At 37.8% G+C, this 19,543-nt stretch overlaps 2 protein-coding genes across 3 annotated transcripts; one reads left to right on the top strand and one right to left on the bottom strand.

Annotated features, from left to right (window-relative positions):
• Positions 1-988: 988 nt before the first annotated feature.
• On the top strand, positions 989-9,377 carry LOC139981631 (uncharacterized). 2 transcript variants are annotated; one of them, XM_071994161.1, is made up of 2 exons: positions 989-1,143; positions 2,317-9,377. In XM_071994161.1, exon 2 carries the CDS (start codon positions 2,342-2,344, stop codon positions 3,044-3,046), a length of 705 nt encoding a protein of 234 aa, XP_071850262.1. In that variant the 5' UTR covers positions 989-1,143; positions 2,317-2,341; the 3' UTR covers positions 3,047-9,377. The 2 variants fall into 2 exon arrangements, with proteins under 2 accessions (XP_071850262.1, XP_071850263.1); XM_071994162.1 differs by lacking the exon at positions 989-1,143 and adding an exon at positions 1,258-1,405.
• LOC139981629 (vacuolar protein sorting-associated protein 37B-like) lies at positions 5,696-16,991 on the bottom strand. Its single transcript, XM_071994160.1, has 5 exons — positions 16,644-16,991; positions 14,500-14,719; positions 13,625-13,796; positions 12,022-12,104; positions 5,696-11,209 (listed from the first exon to the last, which is right to left on the bottom strand). Exons 2-5 carry the CDS (start codon positions 14,623-14,625, stop codon positions 10,835-10,837), a joined length of 756 nt encoding a protein of 251 aa, XP_071850261.1. The 5' UTR covers positions 14,626-14,719; positions 16,644-16,991; the 3' UTR covers positions 5,696-10,834.
• Positions 16,992-19,543: the final 2,552 nt, after the last annotated feature.

Raw genomic sequence — 19,543 nt, 5'->3', positions numbered from 1 at the left:
TGAATTTCCTTTATTCCTTTTTTATGCATGTCTCTCCTATTTGTTTCTTTTCTTAAGCCATCATCAATTTGGTCTGTTGTATTTGCAGCCCTGGATAGTGGGTAGACCTACATTCTGTCCAGCCACACCCCTTCACCCCTACTCGGGCCCTTCGTCTTAAAGGGTGTGAAGACTCGCGCAAAACGAAACGTCTAATGTCGGTAATCTGACCTAGTTTCGAATGAGGTGTAACAGAAGTGTTGGACACCATCAATCCCAGAAAATACACAAACAGCTAACTACTGTCGGTAAATAGACACTAGTGTACAGTCTGTTTTTACCTCCATGGTATAAACGATACAGCGATGGACATCTCAGGTCCAGCTAGAGATAAGAAAATATCACGTTTCATTACTGTATGCATTTTGTAAGCGACACAAACAAAACGCCACTTGCAAGCAACAGCACACGGTTTGGGGCGAGTCTCTAATGCCTTAAAAACTTGTCACCTACATTAGCTTATTTTAATAGGTGACTGTTTATAGTTATATGGAAATAACATATTGACAATGATACTATCCAGGCTTGCCATGGATTCCTTCACCTCTACCAACTATCTGACCCCCCCCCCCCACCTCCCTCCTCGACCCAGAGGCTAGGATGAAATCTTTGGCTGCTCCATGTCAAGACCCAAAGGGGTGGAATAATTGTCAGTGGTTATGTAGACAGGTCTGCAGGTATCACTATTTTTCATCCCTACAGGTGTGGCACCACGCTTTACTGCTCCTCTTAATAACTGCCAATTTCCAAGGTTGTCATCACCTAAAAATAGAAGCTTTCAACAGACATGTCGTACCCATTTAATCATAGCAGATGGCTTGGCACTTTCATGGCACTCACAAATTTACCCACAATGACTCTTTAGAGTTCGAGCTCGCCAATGATAGAGGTATTGCATAGTATTCTCCAACCCATCTAGCCAAATGGCTCAATGAAAATAGATGGCGCTATTTTCGTTTTGATATATTTTCCAGGCAATCTAACATGGATTACTCAATCTTACCGGTTGCTGCATGCTAGCTGTGGATTAACAATAACACTGCAATCAAACCACCGGTGCGATAAGGACATTCCCTGATGCAGGTCTGCCCTGTCTTCAAGAAGGTGAAATGGTCGATCCGTCCACTGGCACTAGTATAACTAGGCCAAGTAGCCTTCCCCCTTTACATCAAGTGTGTGGTGTGCAGAAGTATCGGATTCCTAGGCCTAAGTTATTGTAGCCTAACTGAACCCACAGGCACTCGTAACGTTATCTAGGTGTATAGTATATATAAACACGGTGTTTATATATACTCCTAGATAACGTTACGAGTGCCTGTGACAGAACCAAGGCCTATGCTATGCCCAAGGACTCTAGGCCTTAACTGTAAGTGTTATTGTTAAGTTAGACCACCAATTTTTAAGCTAACACACTTTCTTAGACACTGGGAATAGACTAAGCCTTCGTCTTATTTAGGCATATTTAGTAATAGTACTACAGTAGCATAGACACATGTGACGTCTTCATTGCTAGGTCAAACAGTAACAATTATTTCAAACGGAGCTGCTATTTTTGTCAGAGAGATGGTTTCTACGGTTATCCAAAGAACATTTGCTATGTTAGCATAGAAAAGATACCATAGATCATCCAAGCCTACAATTCTATGCCTCTGCTATTGGGAATAATTCAGTAGGCTAGTTAGAAAGAACAGTAGAGCATATACTTAGTACAAGTTTTGTTAGTTATTTTAAAACTTTTTTGAAACTTGAATTATCTTTACAACTTATAATGAAGATTATTAATAGATTAAGTCCTGCTGACATAATAGTTTGCTTAAAGTGTTGTTATATAGTATTTCAAAAGTGTTTAGTGTGTTTTATTAAGAAATTTATTGTTATGATCAACTAAGGGAGACAAGGTACCAATTAGGTCAAGCTAGGTCTGCTGTCACTGTAATAGGGGCTTATATACTTCAGCAAAACTGAACAAAATCATGCCACAAGCATTACAGGGGATCCGTATCATTTGAAGTATCTGAGGTTAAGTAGATTGTAAATTGATCGCAAATTCATTGTGGTCGATTTAATTTATATTGCACTTTATGAACTGAAATTTCACTAGACCTAAGTTTTTGTTGATCTATAAATTGCTTTCATTGGAAGCCATTTGAATTTGGGGACGAGACATTTAAATAGGGACTTATTTCAACATTAATTATAAACGATTCATTCATTTCAAAATTTGTCGATTACACCATACCACAAAAACTCATTTGAGCTTTTTTCCTGCCCGTCCAGGTGAAAATCCCATTTTAGGACTGAAATGCAGCAACTACAGAAACCACAATGGGGGTCTTTATCGTGGAGACTGAAGACAACACACTTCCCCATAATCACCCGCACAAACCGTCATATACCACGGAGAGGATACTCTACGAACTATACATTTAACCTTTACCAAGTCCTGGGACTCCAAAACAATGCAACCCAAGCACAAATCAAATCAGCGTACTACAAACTGTCCAAGCAGTACCATCCCGATCGAAACAAAGGCTCCAAGTCTTCCCAGGAGATGTTCTCGAAGATCAACGACGCCTACAGCGTCCTCGGCAACGGCAAGCTGAGGAGGAGGTACGACCAGGGTATCCTCACCCACAGAGACAGGATGGGTCAGCAGCGGCATCACTCCGAGGCCACTGCCCCGACAGGGCCCAGGGCCCGGGAAATGGGCGACCAGTTCACGGCCACGTTCAGGAGCGCCCACACCGAGAACGTGATAGACGAATTCTTGAAGAAGCGGTACCGCGCGAATATAGACAAACATCAGGAAGAGAAAAAGTACCGGCAGTTGAGAGCGGAGGAATATAAGAAACTGCAGGACCGAGCTCAGAGGACTCCCTTTGTACTTATAGCCTTAATGTGTGCAGGGTTCGCTTTCGGTTCTTTTAAATTGTTAGGATGGGTCCCTTTTAACGAAAGCAAATTTAAACAAGATTCGGGTAAGAATAACAAAATAAGGAGAGAATAACCTTTACAGTATGATAGATTATCTGGGATCCATTTTTAATATTTTTAATTTTTATTTATGATAGCAGACAAACAAAAGAAAGTTTAAATATTGAGATAACCATTGAATCTTGTTGTGTGGATACTGAATTTGACATATATACAGTTGGTCATTTTCATTTGTTACATCAATTAGCGAGGTTGATACATTACGGGTGCTTGTAACTTTAAAGGACATCAGTTTCATCAGCAAATGTTAGCTTGCTGATAAAAATTTTCAAAGGGTTTTTCTTTTTATTGGCTGTCAAGGCTCTGACCATCTAACAGATCCTCACATAAAAATGGAGAAAATTGGACATCTATGAATATAGCCTAAAGAAGGGAAACAATCTGAGGCCTGACATTGGTAGTTAAATGCTTTTTGACATAATGGGCACCAGTGGCCATAATTGAACTTTCTAGCATATTTGAGGTTCATTCATGATGATGACCTTTAACAGCGAGCAGTCATGTCAATGTGCAGGCATGTGATGTGTATGTAACACTTCATACATTCATGTGAGTTAAATACCTTGAACCCCGACCTCATCACACTCTGCCACATAAAGTGACACGCACCTCATATGGGAATCTCTATGTCCTGAATACTAATCTCTCTGGTTCCCTGTTGATGTTTTTACCCAATTTAAGGAAAGTGCAATTACAAGGGTGATATCAAGCTACATACCAAATGTGTATATTTGAACTGTAGGTCACCATTTGGTAAATCTATGACTGATATGCCTTTAGGGTGGAGATTTTAAGTTTGGAGCCCTCAACAAAGGGGCCTCTATGATAAAGTAAATAAAATAATTAATGTTTTTACATAACCATGTTCAACTTCCAAATAGATTCATTCAAATAGATAATCAATCATTGATTTTCAAATTAAATAACCTTGGCAACAAAAAAGGTTGAATGACGAGTCACCATGATTGTGATGTTTCGGACTGTATTATGAATATTCATAAGAGAAGGTTGAATAATAAATCAGGTTATTTATTTGCTATTTGGTCATTTTTGTTCTCCTCGATAAAAACCATCCACGTCTTTCTCTCGATGATCCGTAAGATAATTATTAAGAAGCATAAATAATGTTATCGTTGAAGTCGGAGAATAATTTAGCTTCGTAATTTTAGCATTTTCAGATTTTGCTTGGCATATTTTAGGTTTTGTCACAGTTTTTTGAGTTCACAGTATGATAATATTTTTAGTATTTAATGAGAAGCAAGAGTCACAAGCCTCAAAAAGTGCTGCACAAAATGTTACCACCTAAAGTATTCCCTGGCAAGAGAGATATTTGATCTGTTGCTGTGAGTTCAACTGTGGCTGGAGTTGTGGCAAAGAGACTAAATATGACAAATTTCGATTCATGTGCTTTGACCCAAGGTGGTCAGGAAAGTACAATATAATAGAGATTTTAATAACATTATATAATGTCAAGTGTTCCAGCTTTTTTTTCACAGACATGCCATACAGTATGTAGGCAGTCATTTTTCCATAGGAGGAGGGGGGGGGGGAGGCAGAGAAATGTCCACTGGTTCCCTGGGACCTGGTACCACAGGACTATAAAGGTTCACTTTAAGTCTTGGTGTGCTTATGTGTTGCATTATGATATAGGCTAAGTAAAACATGGCCTAGGGCCCCCAAATTTATGGCCCCGCATGAAGGTAACAATCCTTTTTTTTGTTGCAAATTAGTGAAAATCCAGCTTTGATTGACATTATGCCAAGAGTAATTGCGTTACCCCTTTGGTGACCATTGAGTTGGATTTAACAAGACATCGGCTTCCTGGACATCGTTGATGACTCTGCAAGTATGAAATCCAGAAAAAGTTAATTTGATGGATATGTCATCCGTCGTAGGGGAATAGGGCCCCTCCCGCAATAAAAAAATATATAAAAATAAGGCGTAGGGCCCCACATAGTTTTAACCTGGGCCTATGCATGATGAACTGTACTCTTGTTCCATTTGAGCCAGAAGAGTGATATTGAAAGAAAGCTATACTAATTTGATAAAGTTTCCAATAATCTGGTCATATGTGATCAGGCCCCAAGTAAAGTTGGGTCAGATGGGGAATACGACCTGGTTACATGTTTGTAAAAAAAAACATTGTAGTCCCCTTACAATTTATGTTAGAACAAGTTTTTTAACTTCAAATCTGGTTTCATTTTCATGTTGGTACCCCATGGAGAGGATTGGGGTACTGTTCGATTGCACCCCTCTCATACGTCATGACTTGTTCCCCTTTCTTTAGGTGAAATTTGGGAGGGCAAGACAATGGGAGCTGATCAGGATTAACAAACCAAAAGGACAATTTTAGCTTTCCTTCACCTGCATCAATCAAACTGTCTTTCAAATATTGCAGGATGATAAAAGGTTTATCAGTGATATGATCAAATCAAACTTGAAAAACTCAAAATTTTGACTTTCAATCTCAAAATTTTTCTCAATATTTTTTACTTTTTCAGGTAACCTTATAATGTTCCTTATAAGCTACCATAGGTCAATATGAACACTCTAGTCAAGCTTCACCTGACAAGTTGGCAGCTTTTGAGTTACGTGTAATTTCTTAACCTTTACAGAAATAGCTCATGCCATAAAAAAAAAACCAAAACATTGAGCAAAATAATTAGTTTAGTTACTATTGTATTATCATCATCTGTATCAAGAATAACATATTAAAATTGTGTACTTGCGAAAGAGATAAATCTAAGATGTCGAGTGTTCCGACACACTTGGAAAGAAGATAGAAAGTGATAACATCCAACTAAAATATGTTGCAGTGACTTTAACGCTGAAATATACAAGCCCCTGAAGATCTTTAAAGGTTATCAATGCTGCCCCCAATTTCCCAAATATGCTAGACGGTCAAAAAATGGTCAGCCATGCTTATAAGGAAGAAGGGGAAAAAAGAACTCTCCTATCCTAAAAGTAGTTAAACACACTGAAAAATTTAATTGTCAATTTTTACTCACCCCTCAAATGTTTTGGAATAGTTTCAAGGATCAGAGCCTGTAAGGAGCTTACTTTTACCAATTTTTCACTTAAAGACGCTGGGGTGCCGATTCTTGGTCGATCTTTAAATTTTATGATCGACTCGAGGTACCGATCCACCTCATGTAACAGAGTGTAGCCATATGACCTTCCTCCTCCTGTTCAATAAGTGGTAAAGGATTTTGTAGTATCAAATTTACAACAGGCTTTATTCATGGCCAAATATGAAAATAAATGTAAATTGTCAATTTTACTATTTATATGTTTTCTGCAGGACATGTGGAACAAGTAACTCATGTCTTCTGACACATTCATAAGAAGCCTAAATGTTCAATCGAGTAAAAAAAATATTTTTGATGGCAGTTGAGCCTTATTTTTTTATCAAAACAAATCTTTAGGTCATCACAATATTTTCCCAAACATGCTAGAATATAATATATCTCAAATACTGATAATATTCTTCATCTTCAAACGTAAATTTACAACCAGCCTCAAAGAATTTCCCCAAACTTACACAAGGTTTTACTACAATGAAATTAATCTTGGTCAAAATTTTGATATTAAGATAATCCTGGAATTGGATATACAACCAGCTAAAGTGAAGGAAGAAACATGTTGTGTGCAATTAAGGTAAGCAAGTATTGATGAGTCTAAACCAAATAAAATGTATTCAAGAGGATAATCAACTTTGAACCTTCTTAATTGATTGAACTGGAAAAGGTACAAGTGGATGCGACTATTAAGATCACCCGTTTTACCCAAAAAAATGTTTGCATTTTAATGTTTCAAATCTTTCTTTTCTTTTAACTTCAATCTGATCTTATCAACTGCCCCAGTGTTAAAAAAAAAGTGGCTGTAAGGAGGTCCTAAAGATAAACCAATGGAAATTGAGTATAGACCATTATAAGCAGTCTTTCTAACATATCTAGGGGCAACTTTTTCTGACCTCTCAAATGAAATATTAAGAAATTTGATTAAGTATATGCACTACCAGAGATTGATAAAGGTAATTTTTTTTTTAAATGAAATACAAGGCAATATATGTCCCATGTATGTTAATAGCAAAGGGACTAAAAATTCACACACACCAGCATGCAGTCTTTCTGAAGCAAATAGTTTTAAATCCTTGCTAAGCTGTATATAAGTTAGAGGGTGAGAAATTATTATAATCATGGAGATACTGAGTATGGTGCAAAGGTAAACAATTTTTATAGATAACTAAACAAATTTAAAATTACAAAAAAAGTATTATCACAGTAGGACACATTTTCAAAATAGATGTAACAGAAACTTCTTGCTCAGACTTGGACACAAAAACACAGAGTGCTTCCTAGAAGCCATTGTTATCGTATTAAAAACAGGTATATTTCCTTTTTAATTTAAATTTCAACGTTTGTTACATTATCTTCATCTGAAAGACACATTTTCATCATAAGTGAATATAACATTGCAATTTTGTTAATGCTTGATGATTCATGTAGATATTGCTAATAAACCAACAAGATGCTGATTTTGACCAGTAGAACAGAAACAGAAAATGCTAGCTAATACAGATACCATGGTTATTCAATGTATAATTGATGAACTAATTAGCATATGGATTAGCATATGGTTCATTAGAAACGAGATGTCTGCCACAGAGGCTATATCTTTAAAAGGATGGATACATTGTCTTCCCGATATTTGAGCCTTTGATCGTCTGTGCGACTAAACTCTTACCTAGTTCACTCCGGTATTAATTTCAGAGAGAAATTGCGGACTGGAACACGATTGACGAATTAAATTTACTGATCAGTAACTTAGAAAAATTCCACCTGATGTTTGTTATGAAATCATATAACTGGTGCATGGTGCAATAATCTGTGATGTCGCGCATTGACAGACACTTAACTCGCAACGCCGAATTCTGGTCACTTGATCTCATTAACATAAAGTTACATCCCACCACACAGTTACAGTCTTATTACAAGGTCATACGACCAGGGGGCACAACCACCACTCATGGGGTTTAACATGTAATGTCGTTCAACTCTCCCTCCCTGATCTTATTCTGGAGAGTGGTGGGGGGGGGGGTGGTGGCTGAAGCTCTCTGGATACAACACCATTTCAATTTTAAAGGAAAACAACAGCAGTAAGTGAGTGCAGTACGGGTATGACATCACAGAATATTGCGCAATGCACTCGACCTAATAAAGTTGAATAAATTAGAACTTTTTAAATGTCAACAATCGAGCAAGCTATGAAATTTGAAGTTGGATCAATGTACTTAAAATCAGAAGCTCTGCGTTATATACTATTTAAATTTCAGACCATATTATCACTTTCAGCGCAGGCCACTTATGATGGTAAAGAACAGAAAAGACAAAGCCTCTTGCAATGAAATTATTCTGTCATCCCATATCATGCTTCAAAGCAATGAATACTGACAGTTTCTACAGTTCTAAATCATTTATATCTCTCATTTTATATCTCTTAAATCTCTTTATAGAGAGACAGGATATCGATAATATTTCATACTTAAAAATATGTTATTGAGTAATAACAAACTGACCTGGGAAATTTTAGACAATGGAAACAGGACATTCATATTGGTCAAACTGTCCGTTTCATGACACGAAAGTACATAATATACAAAAAAAGTTGTGTCTTAACTGTGTGAAACCGAGCTTTCTGAAATACGGAAAGTCCTCTGAAAAATGACCTCATAGGGTGATCATCTGTACCAGATAAAGCAATTTAATAATCATTGAAATTTAAACATACATCTGCCAATCCTACCATTTCCCCCAACATTTACAGGCACACATCAATTTCATTTGCAATCATAAAACAAAAACAAAATTATTCTTTTTTTATAAAGTTTAGATACAGCATTACCACATAAGTTAATTCCGATTATTATTTTTACAAAGCAGAAAAAAAAAAAATTTGGTTTTGTATCTAATTCTACATTATCAGTTTACAAGCCAATTAAATATCAAGTAATCAAACGTTAATACCTGTCTCGATTAATTATAGTCACTTTAAAATTCTGGATAATTGTACCAAATAAATTTTGTGTTAAGTATCCTAAACTCCTAATATGGCAAAATCCTACACTCTTCATCTTCATCACTAATTAGTAAAGGTTCACCATGCCTGGGGTCACACATGTGACACACCACTACTTAGTGAAGGTTCACCCTCCCTGTGGAAAAACGTGACACGTTCAGCTTGTCTTTTTTTTTTGTTCTTTTTTTTTGTGTTCTTCATACACCTTTCCATATCAGGGTACTACTGAGTAGAAGTGGTATAATAATTTTCTGCCGAGATATTGACACTCCAATCAGCACCAAGGAAATTCCCAAATATATAAATATTCATCATAAGGTTGACAGTAATAAACTGCACCGAGAAAAGAAAAAAAAAAACATACAAAAAGATTGGCAGGGTGAACTTTACCTATGGGTCTACTAGACACCCAAGGTTCTTAAATGACTTAAGTCTTGTATAATGCACTTCACCATGTGAAACTTCATATATTTCTTTGATGAAAAAGGGCTGTCTATTTCTTGTCACTTTAGACGTTTTTCACCCCCTTTCTACAATTCCAGCTCTACTCCGGATGGTTACATCTCTATGTTCCGACATCTCTATATTCTGACAAAAAGAAATAATTCAGAACCCTTTTTTTTTTAAATCCTAAAAATTTTTTGTACCAAGAAAGCAATTTTGTAGACCACAATATTTTTGTGACCAAAATTTTTTTGGGACTCAAAATTTTTTTTACCAACATTTTTTCGGACCAAATTTTTTTCGGACTAAAAATTATTTTTGGGACTTTTTTGGGGAAAAAATGAGTTCCAAAAAAAATTTGGTCACAAAAATACTGGGATCGCAAAACTACTTTTCTTAGTATTGATACAAACAAATTTTGGGATGAAACAAGTTGCTCCAAATTTTTTCTTTTTGTCGGAACATAGAGACGTTGGAACATAGAGACGTCGGAACATAGGGATGTCACCCTCCGGATCCCTGACTTGGAACGATGCACGTGACGAACAAGGTGAATGATGCACAAGTATACCCATGGAGGTTCCATAGTGCCTACACTACTGTTTTGTCTCAAATCACTGACATATTTATCAGTACATGTTTGGAACGGGAAAAAAATTGTTATCTTCTCATAATTTATGACTATATTATTCTAAATAATAAGAGAGAAAACCATCTCTTCATGTATGCCATTATGATGGACTGGTCATGCAATATGGTTTTGTTACCACATCCTTAAGACGAAACTAACACCGAAGGGGATTCCGCATGAATTCATCCTGGATGCAAAATGTGTTTGAAAAAAAATACATTAAAACAAAAAAGGTAAACACAAAATTCTGATTGAACTCATTTGGAATCCCGGTAAAGTCATGTCGTGAGTAGGCTTCGCAAGGAGTTGGTATAATATATGATGATGATCAATCTTTTCTCCTGAGCCACATACCGAGGTCGGAGGTAATATTCACAGATGGCGAACTACAGTGTGATGAATCATAGCATGATCCATTACTTAATTATTTGTTGCGCTGTGAAGTCAGTGGTCGGCAAACACTTTGCAAAGTACCACAATTACGCTCCGAAAAGGGAAAAAAAATCCGGCCACTCCACGGTAAAAAGGTTGGACAAATCCTGCTTTTCAAAATGAATTCAAACACATTTCGGATACAGAGTTTTGTTATAACATCCAGCCTTCCATATACAGGTACGCTGTGAACGATCCACTTGGCCTTTTTTTCCTTCAATAATACGCTATCTCCCCGTTGGGAGGTTGATAACTGGAGTAGCTCTGAGGCACTCCAGGGGCGTAGACCGGAACTCTTGGTGCCGGCATGGGTTTGCCATATGGGATGGGTGGTTGGGGGGGCATCTGGTACATGGGTGTTGGATGCGGTGTCCTGGGGAGATCTCTAGGCGCCGCCACAGGTGGTCCGATTGTCGGGGCTGCGTGTGGGCTCGCGAATGTCACGTTTTGATAGTTCGGTAATTTATTTACGAGTTCCCTCATCTTGTCGGCTTTTATCCTCTTGAGATGGGCTTCGAGTCTGCAAGTCTGGAATGACTGTAAGAATTCGTTCACGGTCATCTCGCCGTCCATGAAACTGGTTGCTATATCCTGAAACAAAAGGGCGAAAAAAAAAACGTGGTTTTACTACGCTACAATGAAATCACCTTGGTGAGTAAAACACAACTCTACAGAACATAGTGGGGGTGGGGGGGGGAATACACAAGGCAACTTCAATGTTATGTAGGCTTCACCATTGGATTCCAAAATTACGTGGAATTGGGGGGGGGGTATTAATACTGCATCCAATTTCACTGCGAGAGGGTGTGTGGCAGGGAGGGATTTGTGACTGGTTGGGCAAATGGGACTGGATACTGTATCTCTTAGGCACGGTAAAACGTGGTGGTGCTAAGGTTGTGAGGTGATGTAATTCATTATCATATAGATGCAATGTTGTGATGTAAGTTCAAACTGTACATTAACAAGAGACATATTTGAGTGGGGGGGTAGGGTGGTGGGGGGGTAGGGTGTAGGAAAAGAGACAGAGATTGGATACAGAATAGTTGTATAGATGTATAAGTGGTTGGTGTCTAAATTGTAAAATCCATTATTATAACATTGCAAAATCATGTCTGGGGTTGTGTCCTACCCGAATCGTAAAATGATGCTATGTTCCTAATTTTAAAACCTTATCATGGAGAGACGTCAGACTATGATATCTGTTTACAGCACAGAGAAGCCTCTGTGTCTACAAAGCAGAGCTTAATGAATGTTTCGTTACGAGAGAAAACTCTGTTCCTGAGTTTGTCGCATGTGTTTGGAAACAATGTGGTGATATTTCGTGCCACTGGAGGAGGGGTCCTTTTCTTTTCCCGTCTCCAAAACTAAAAGGATAACCTATATATACTCTAACCCTTTCTTACCTCCGAATCTTCCTCTTTCTTCGTAGCACTCGTCTCTAACATTTTCTTTGCAGCTGCCAGTGAATATTTGCTCGCTATTTCATCTGTTGCAAAGAAAAGGAGAGGGAAAAAGAGGGGGGGGGGTCAATGAAAACTTTGTCAGTGCCTGTGACTCACCATATTTCATAACAAAATTGGAAAAAGACATCCATGTCTTTCCTCAAGTAATAGAATATACCTGGCAATTGTGAAGGTTTCTAAGTTTTCTAACATCAGTACTTTCTTTCACAAATTTCATCATCTTAAAGGCATTGAAGACTCGCCCCAAACCGTGTGCCGCGCTCAGAAAAAAAGTTAACTTTCCGTTGCTTGCAAGTGAAGTTTTTCTGCTTGACTCTACAAAATGCAGACAGTAATGAAACGCGATACCTTGTTATCTTTAGCTGGACCTGAAATGTCAATTGCTGTATCGTTTCTAGACTGTGCTGTGGGTATTGACAGCATCTGTATGTACTGACTGTACACTAGTGTCTAATTACCGACGGTACTGCAAGCTTTGCATGTATTTTCTGGGATCGATGGTGGTGTCTAACGCTTCTGTTACAACTCGTTCAAAACTAGGTCAGATTAGCGGCATGAGACGTTTCTTTGTGCGCAAGTCTTCATACCCTTTAAGATTCTACTCAAACTGAACCTCTTATTCAACAACCATTGAGTGGAGGAGATCACTTTGGTCTGAAATGTTTCTCAGGTTCAAATCCTTTTAATAGTTTAAAGATTCCGACACACTCTACGTCACAACGATAACAGAGTTTTATACATACAGCCTGCAGGCATCTGGCACTGACTGGGAAATTTATCTTTGATGGCCTCTGCTATGATGATGCTGTAAGATGGAGTCACAACCCGAGTGTGACATTAATACACCGTGTATGTACAGTACCTTTGGCCTCATTCTGTTTACTACTGAAGGCGTCATATGCACACACACCGTCACAATCATTAGTGATTCGTTTTGCCTTCGACGAGGAAATCCAACTGACATGACAAAATGACTCCCAATTGCTGGAACTTTCACCCCTTCCCACGTCCCTTATTCCAGGAATATTTCAGAAAAGTGATGACTGATAAATTTGTTGTACACCAACTCCCTACCTTCTTCAAGCTAATGACGCAGGTCCTGTGTTACTTAATATGCATGCTACAATAAAGCCCAGTTGAAAGGGTGAGATAGGGGTAGAGCACGTAGGGAGTGTAAGAGTGTATTACCAACTTCATCCATGTAAAAACGTTTCATACAAAAAAAAACACTTCTATTATCTGCAAGTATTGAGCTCCCATCTCAACTCCCTTACACCCCTCTCCTCCCCCCACCCCCCCCCCCCCTTGATGTAATACTGAAATGTCCAACTGTTCAGTGGTAGAATGAGAAGGAAGAGGGCAGTATTTGGCCTTTGTGACATAGAGGTGGGCTTTGCTTACTTGACATATATATATATATATATATATTTACATTTATTAATATATGCATATCGATACAAAACAAATTTGTGAGTAAAATTAGACGATTATTAATAGTGAACATAGCTGAAAAGGCTGCTCCAGCAATATTTTGAATATTTACCTAGTTTCCTTTTATTTCTCTCGTAATTTTCTCTGGCGTTCTTGTTCTCGACGTGCAAACTGAGAAGCTTTTGTCTGTTTTCCAAGAGTCTCGATTCATTAGACAAATTAAAAGCTGACAGGCTTTGAGATTCACTAATTACCATTGCTTTCTCCTTTTTCTTCGCAACCACCTGCCAAAAAAATGAAAAATTTTCCCAGTGAAAAAAATGCATCCATTTTCAAAGAAGAAACATATAAGGGGTAACATCCAACCTCTTCAGGGCAGGGGGGGGGGTAATCTGGAGCCAGGTGACACAACAGAGTACCTAATGATTGAGGATATGCAGCATCAGATATAAAGTAATACAATAAGTAGTCTTCCCAATCTGCTTCATGGCTAATGCAGCTAATGCATACTATCCCATTAAGCAAATTAATTATAATAGATCACAATTTACAGTTTTTCATATTATTAAGAGACATTAAAACACCCAAAACAAAAAAAATCACACATTCAAATCAACATCGAAGAATATAGCATTATAAACATACTTCTGTAACAGATGTCTCTTGCCAGGTTGGCCTTGTTCCATTTGCATAAGAATAAGAATATGACAATTTTCACTGCTACCCTATAGTTATGTTAATTACAAATTAATCGTGAACTTTAAGGATACTAGAAGAAATCTGCACGTATCCCTGCCCTTACAACGGCAAAATGTTTCAATTGAATACAACTTATTTGTCTTATAACTTATCCTGTGAAAAACAAAACCTATTTTCTATAATTAATAAATGTTATAAAAATAGCATACACAACACGTCAACACAGCAGCAACATTCATGACTAAAAAAACTCCATGAAACCAAAACAAAGTTGAAAATTTCTCTTACAACACTGTGATCGTCCACCATAGACTGAACTCTGTCGTCTTTCTCCAGGAATTCCTCTAATTCTGTCTTGTTCATATGTTGCACAACCTGGAACTGGACACCTTGAACAATAGCAGATGTATCCATCTTGACCCAAACTTCTTGTTGCTTTTTCTCTTATTTTTGCTTGGGAAACAGTTGGTTGGAAAGGTAAGAACTTTATCTGGTAGTTTCTTGATACCTGAAATCAACAATGCAAATGTTAAATGTTTTAAATACTACACTACTCAGTCATTCATGTTCCTGTAATTATTCATGCCCTTGCAATAAAAAAAAAAATAAAAAAAACATTGTCATTAAAATTAATAAATTCCCTAACTGTAAATTTAGCACTGTTGCAGATCTACTAACAGACTCATATTGTTGTCACCTCAGAAATACAGGGTAAAACCTGTTTAATATTGAGTTTAAATGATTGAAAAATTCAATTCAAATTTGTTTTCTTCTCCCATGAATGCAACAGTCAATACAGGTGTCTGGTATAAAAAGAAAAAAGTAGGTACATGTGATGGACGCTAGAAAAAACGAGGTTTAGTTTTCAACCTAGTCACCACAAGGAAAAAAAGATAAAAAAATGGAAAAGGAGAAAACTTTAGCGGGGAAACCTTTTGAAAATCAACCTTCGAAAAATAGAATTATTAGATCTATTATGTGAAGCACATTCACCTACCCTACAACACAGCTAATAGCTTAAATACAGAGCATACTAGTACATGACAATATTTATGTCAAGAAACAGAAATGGGACAAATGGGATAAATAATTACAATTATTATACTAAGTTTAACCATTTTCATATGGTCATTGTAGATTATAATTGTGATTGCAAAATCTGTAATTTGACCTAACACACCGCAACTTAACTAAAGTGTGTATTGGTATATCAGTGCAGTTACTGTACACCATGATACTGTAGAGTACAGTACAACTTAAAGGGATGGATGGACAAGGCACAATCGAAGAGATACTTTTTAAGAAAAGTCACCCAGGAAAGAACCTGAGTGCGAAAACCAAACTACCAAACGACTGATCCGCTCTCAACCCAGCAGTCCCCTTGCATCGAGACTGTGACTGTGTGATCATCATCGGGTGTGTATCAACATTTCCCTAGAAAGGGAACAGATACTACACATGATCTTACCCAAAAGGCCGAGAAGCGATACAGATAAAATAGAAGAGATGTTAACAGACCTGTTGGTAATGAGTGCAGAACTGTATTTCCTCTAACACTGCACTGCATATAGCAGTGCAGTACACCAGCTGCAAGGCATACCATACAGACATTAACATAACAATAATGGGTAAGTGAAGAGAACAATAACACCAATAAGATGACATGCATAGCACGCAGTATAAGTCTTACACTATATACCATACCCTTCAATTAGGCCTTGTACTAGTTACACTTACACTTGATGTTTAGTCGACACAGCAACTCTGTCTAGGCCAAGACTGAATGATGTAGGCTAGTATGAATTATGACTACAGGTGTCAATGTGTGAGTGCTGATCTGTAGCATGAGTCTAGGCTAGCCTAGATCTACAGTAAGCCCTAACTTTAGGCTGTATTCTTTTGAATTTTTGTGCGCTCAAGGTTAAAATGGAGGGTTAACCCCCACACCTCATGGATCCACACTTGAGGGTACCATTGGCCCTGAGGAGCGGAATATTATTTCCCAGTTTGACCAACATCTGACGCGGATAGATTACATATATTAGTAATTAAGTATCTAAGGGTGTAGTACAACACAGATCATAGCCAACTGGCAAATGTACTGTTACTTGTTAGGCTAGGCTAGTACTGTTAGTCAACTTACTGTTAGGCATATACAATTATTACCATTATTACCAAGACTAAAGACTTGGGTCCTACAGAAATAAACTGACATTTGGAGGTATTGATTGAGTCATCATTGAAAGTTACAAAGGTTGTGAATAAGGGCCAGGCCTGACTAGTAACTGTTTCTTAGGCCTATTTTACTTTTTAGGTCCAATACAGTAACAATAACAACATATACTATAGGCCTATGCGATAGGCCCACTACTTACTAGTATTAGTAAGTTCAATGAATGTAGGCTAAGTAACAATGACTAATGTTAATTTACCAGTTAACTACGAAATGGTGACTTTCAAACGATGGCGAAGAACCAAGACATCTTCAGCGTGATCACGTTGGATTGTTTATATGACGTCTCACCGATTAAGTTGTTTACTCCGAAAATAAACAATTTAATGCGGACACCGACACACTATTTCTTGAACTATATCTGTGCTAGCTAGGTGTGCTAGGCGATTGGTTACGCAGGATGATATGCCTGAGTGGCGGTTCACTACTTTGTCGAATAATGCTCTTGCCTGTAATGTGGGATTCAGATACCACGTCATCCGAGTAAGCTAACAATTAAAAATGTGACGTCACCTCCCAGTTTATTCATACATGGTAAGTTTCACTTCTAAATACGGTGGTCCCCAATGGACAGAAGACTTATACTTTTTAACCAGACTTATCATGCAATTGGCAATTGGCCAAAAGACACATGACGTTATGACCTTCATGCAAATTTTGATATGATGTCATGTTATGGCAACACATGCTGGCAACGAAACATGATGGATATTGATGATTGACATTTGGCAATCAGATTAGTGGGCAACACGTAATGAAATTGAACTACTTCAATTTCTATGGCAATATGTCATCAAGAATTTCTTTCCAAATCTCAACATAGTCTATTATTATTTAGATTTTAGACGAAACTCCGAGCTTCAAGGGTAGGCAAATGGTCGTAATCTCGGTTAAATATAAAAGGGCGACATTAAAAGCCGAAAATTTGACTGAGTAGTCCAACTCAGTTTTGAAATAAAGTCAAATTGAATCAACTAATCTTTCGATACCAGCTATCAGTCGCAAGGTATATAGGCCTAGTAGAAATTTTGACAAAGTAAAAATTCCGATCCTAAATTTTGATATACAATAGTGAAATTTTCTTCATAAAATGTACAAGTCTTGATTCAAGAAGTTAACATTTTGAGGAAAAAGTCTTAAATTAAATACGAATATGTTTTTGAGAAATGACAAATTGACAATTAAAAGAAAAACAAGCAAATGTCGAGATAAAATATAAACATGTTTCAACTGGGTCCCTGCAGTATCTACAACGCAACAATTTCTCTGCCCCCACCTTTGATAACTTCCAATATCACGCCCCTGAATTCAAGAACGTGGTTCGTTGTTCCGGAGGTACTCGCCGTGACGTTTTGTTTCCACTGAACGACTCACGCCGTTACTAAAGCACACTTTGACCGTGTTTGAATCATTTACATGACTGAGTGAGTTTCAACAACATCTCCAAGAAATTTCCTTAAGACGCTTAAAACTGCTTACAATTTTCACAATAACTCGACGTCCCACCTCCAGATTATTCTTAGATCATTTTGAGAAGTTTATCTTTAAACTGTATAGACGCATTGCGTTCTTTAAAATTGTCATTGCTTGAAGAATTAATGCTTCACTGAGACATATATTTTAAGAACTGTTATGGGATTTGCGGTTTCACGATTTCTGTTTAATGTTTTTTTCCCTCTTCTTTCGCCCCTTTGTTCTTTCATGGGGTCTCGTTGTCCCTCCTGATCCAGATATTTAAACTGAGATAAACTAAATGTTCCAGTAAAGATGGTTGTCAGTAACAGCTTGTTGAAGCCTGAGCAAACCGAGTGAAGCTTCCTATGGCTTACGATAACTTAGCCATTGGGGCGTGCCAAGGAGGGCAGGGGGGGGGGGGTATATACCATTACAAAATCATCGTAGGATAACTTCTATATAACCTTTGACCCTTTATCAGTATAATCAGTAGCATGACTAAATGGCAATACGTGATAGGAAAGTTTTTCATCCAAACACGACGTAAGTATCTTCTGACCTTTCGCGTTACGGACCGGAAGCATTGGTGGCATCATGGGCAGGAAGTAGCGGAGGGGTTTCCTCTTCCATTTCATGGCGGTTCCCCTTCCCAGTCCCCAATACCGCCGGCTCGTTAAAAGAAACTGAAGTAGGCCTACATACGCTTAAGATATAGAACAATGATCCTATATAACTTTCTGTCTTTAATTGATTGCAATGTTTATCTTATGGACATATTGTTTGGATCTATAAGTCTCACTTATCATCCGGGTACTTACAAGTCAAGTCTATGTAATACTATACATTCATAACGAATTGTGGAACACTGACTCAATTCTGTACGGCTATAAACTACCAACGAGCGAACGTTATTTTAATTCAAAATAGAATACCACAACCTACGCCTTTGTCCTTTACGCTAGTTATTTCACATAAGTTAAGCACACATCTCCTTTATGGGTATTTTTTTTTTGGGGGGGGGGGGGGGTCACAAAGGACAGAAATACGAGCTTCTTAGGGGTAATATTTCAGTGACATATTCACGGATCCGGCGATCTGCCGTGTTTCCTAAGTTATGTCATAAACTTGATGCCAAAACTATGATTTTAATAAATTAAAAAATTGTGCAGTGTTAGAGAGTGGCCTGGATCCAGGAGGTTTGAAGGATGAACACCCAACTCAAGAATTTTGCATGTAGACCTAATTCTGAACCAAATTGAAAGCTCTAATCATGATGTCGCTCAAAATGCGCTGCTGGATGTGTAATTTTCCGTGTGATTCTTCGGTGTGAATGTGTGAATATGTGTTGGGGGGATCAGACTCACCCCCCCCCCTTCACCCGCATGCGAGTTGTTTTAAAACCTCGTTCCATCTCTGGCCCTTTCGCACAGGTTTTTGCTCTTACTTCAAAGTGCGTTGTATATATAATATATTCATGCAATTTTTCGGAAGAGGAGTGGATGATATCTCGTTTGGGTACATGCAGTATTTTGTGTGCCCCCCCCCCTCTCTCTCTCTTGTACCAGGCTACCATGTTACATTCATTCCTCTGATTGTTTCGTGACAATCAGTCGACCATCTCCATGGCGTTCCATAGAAATTAGC

The sequence above is a fragment of the Apostichopus japonicus genome, chromosome 15, assembly GCF_037975245.1.
Source record: "Apostichopus japonicus isolate 1M-3 chromosome 15, ASM3797524v1, whole genome shotgun sequence".
In the NCBI taxonomy this organism is placed as follows: Eukaryota; Metazoa; Echinodermata; class Holothuroidea; order Aspidochirotida; family Stichopodidae; genus Apostichopus; species Apostichopus japonicus.
Note: the sequence above shows the minus strand (reverse complement) of the source record. Positions and strands in the feature narration are given on the sequence as shown.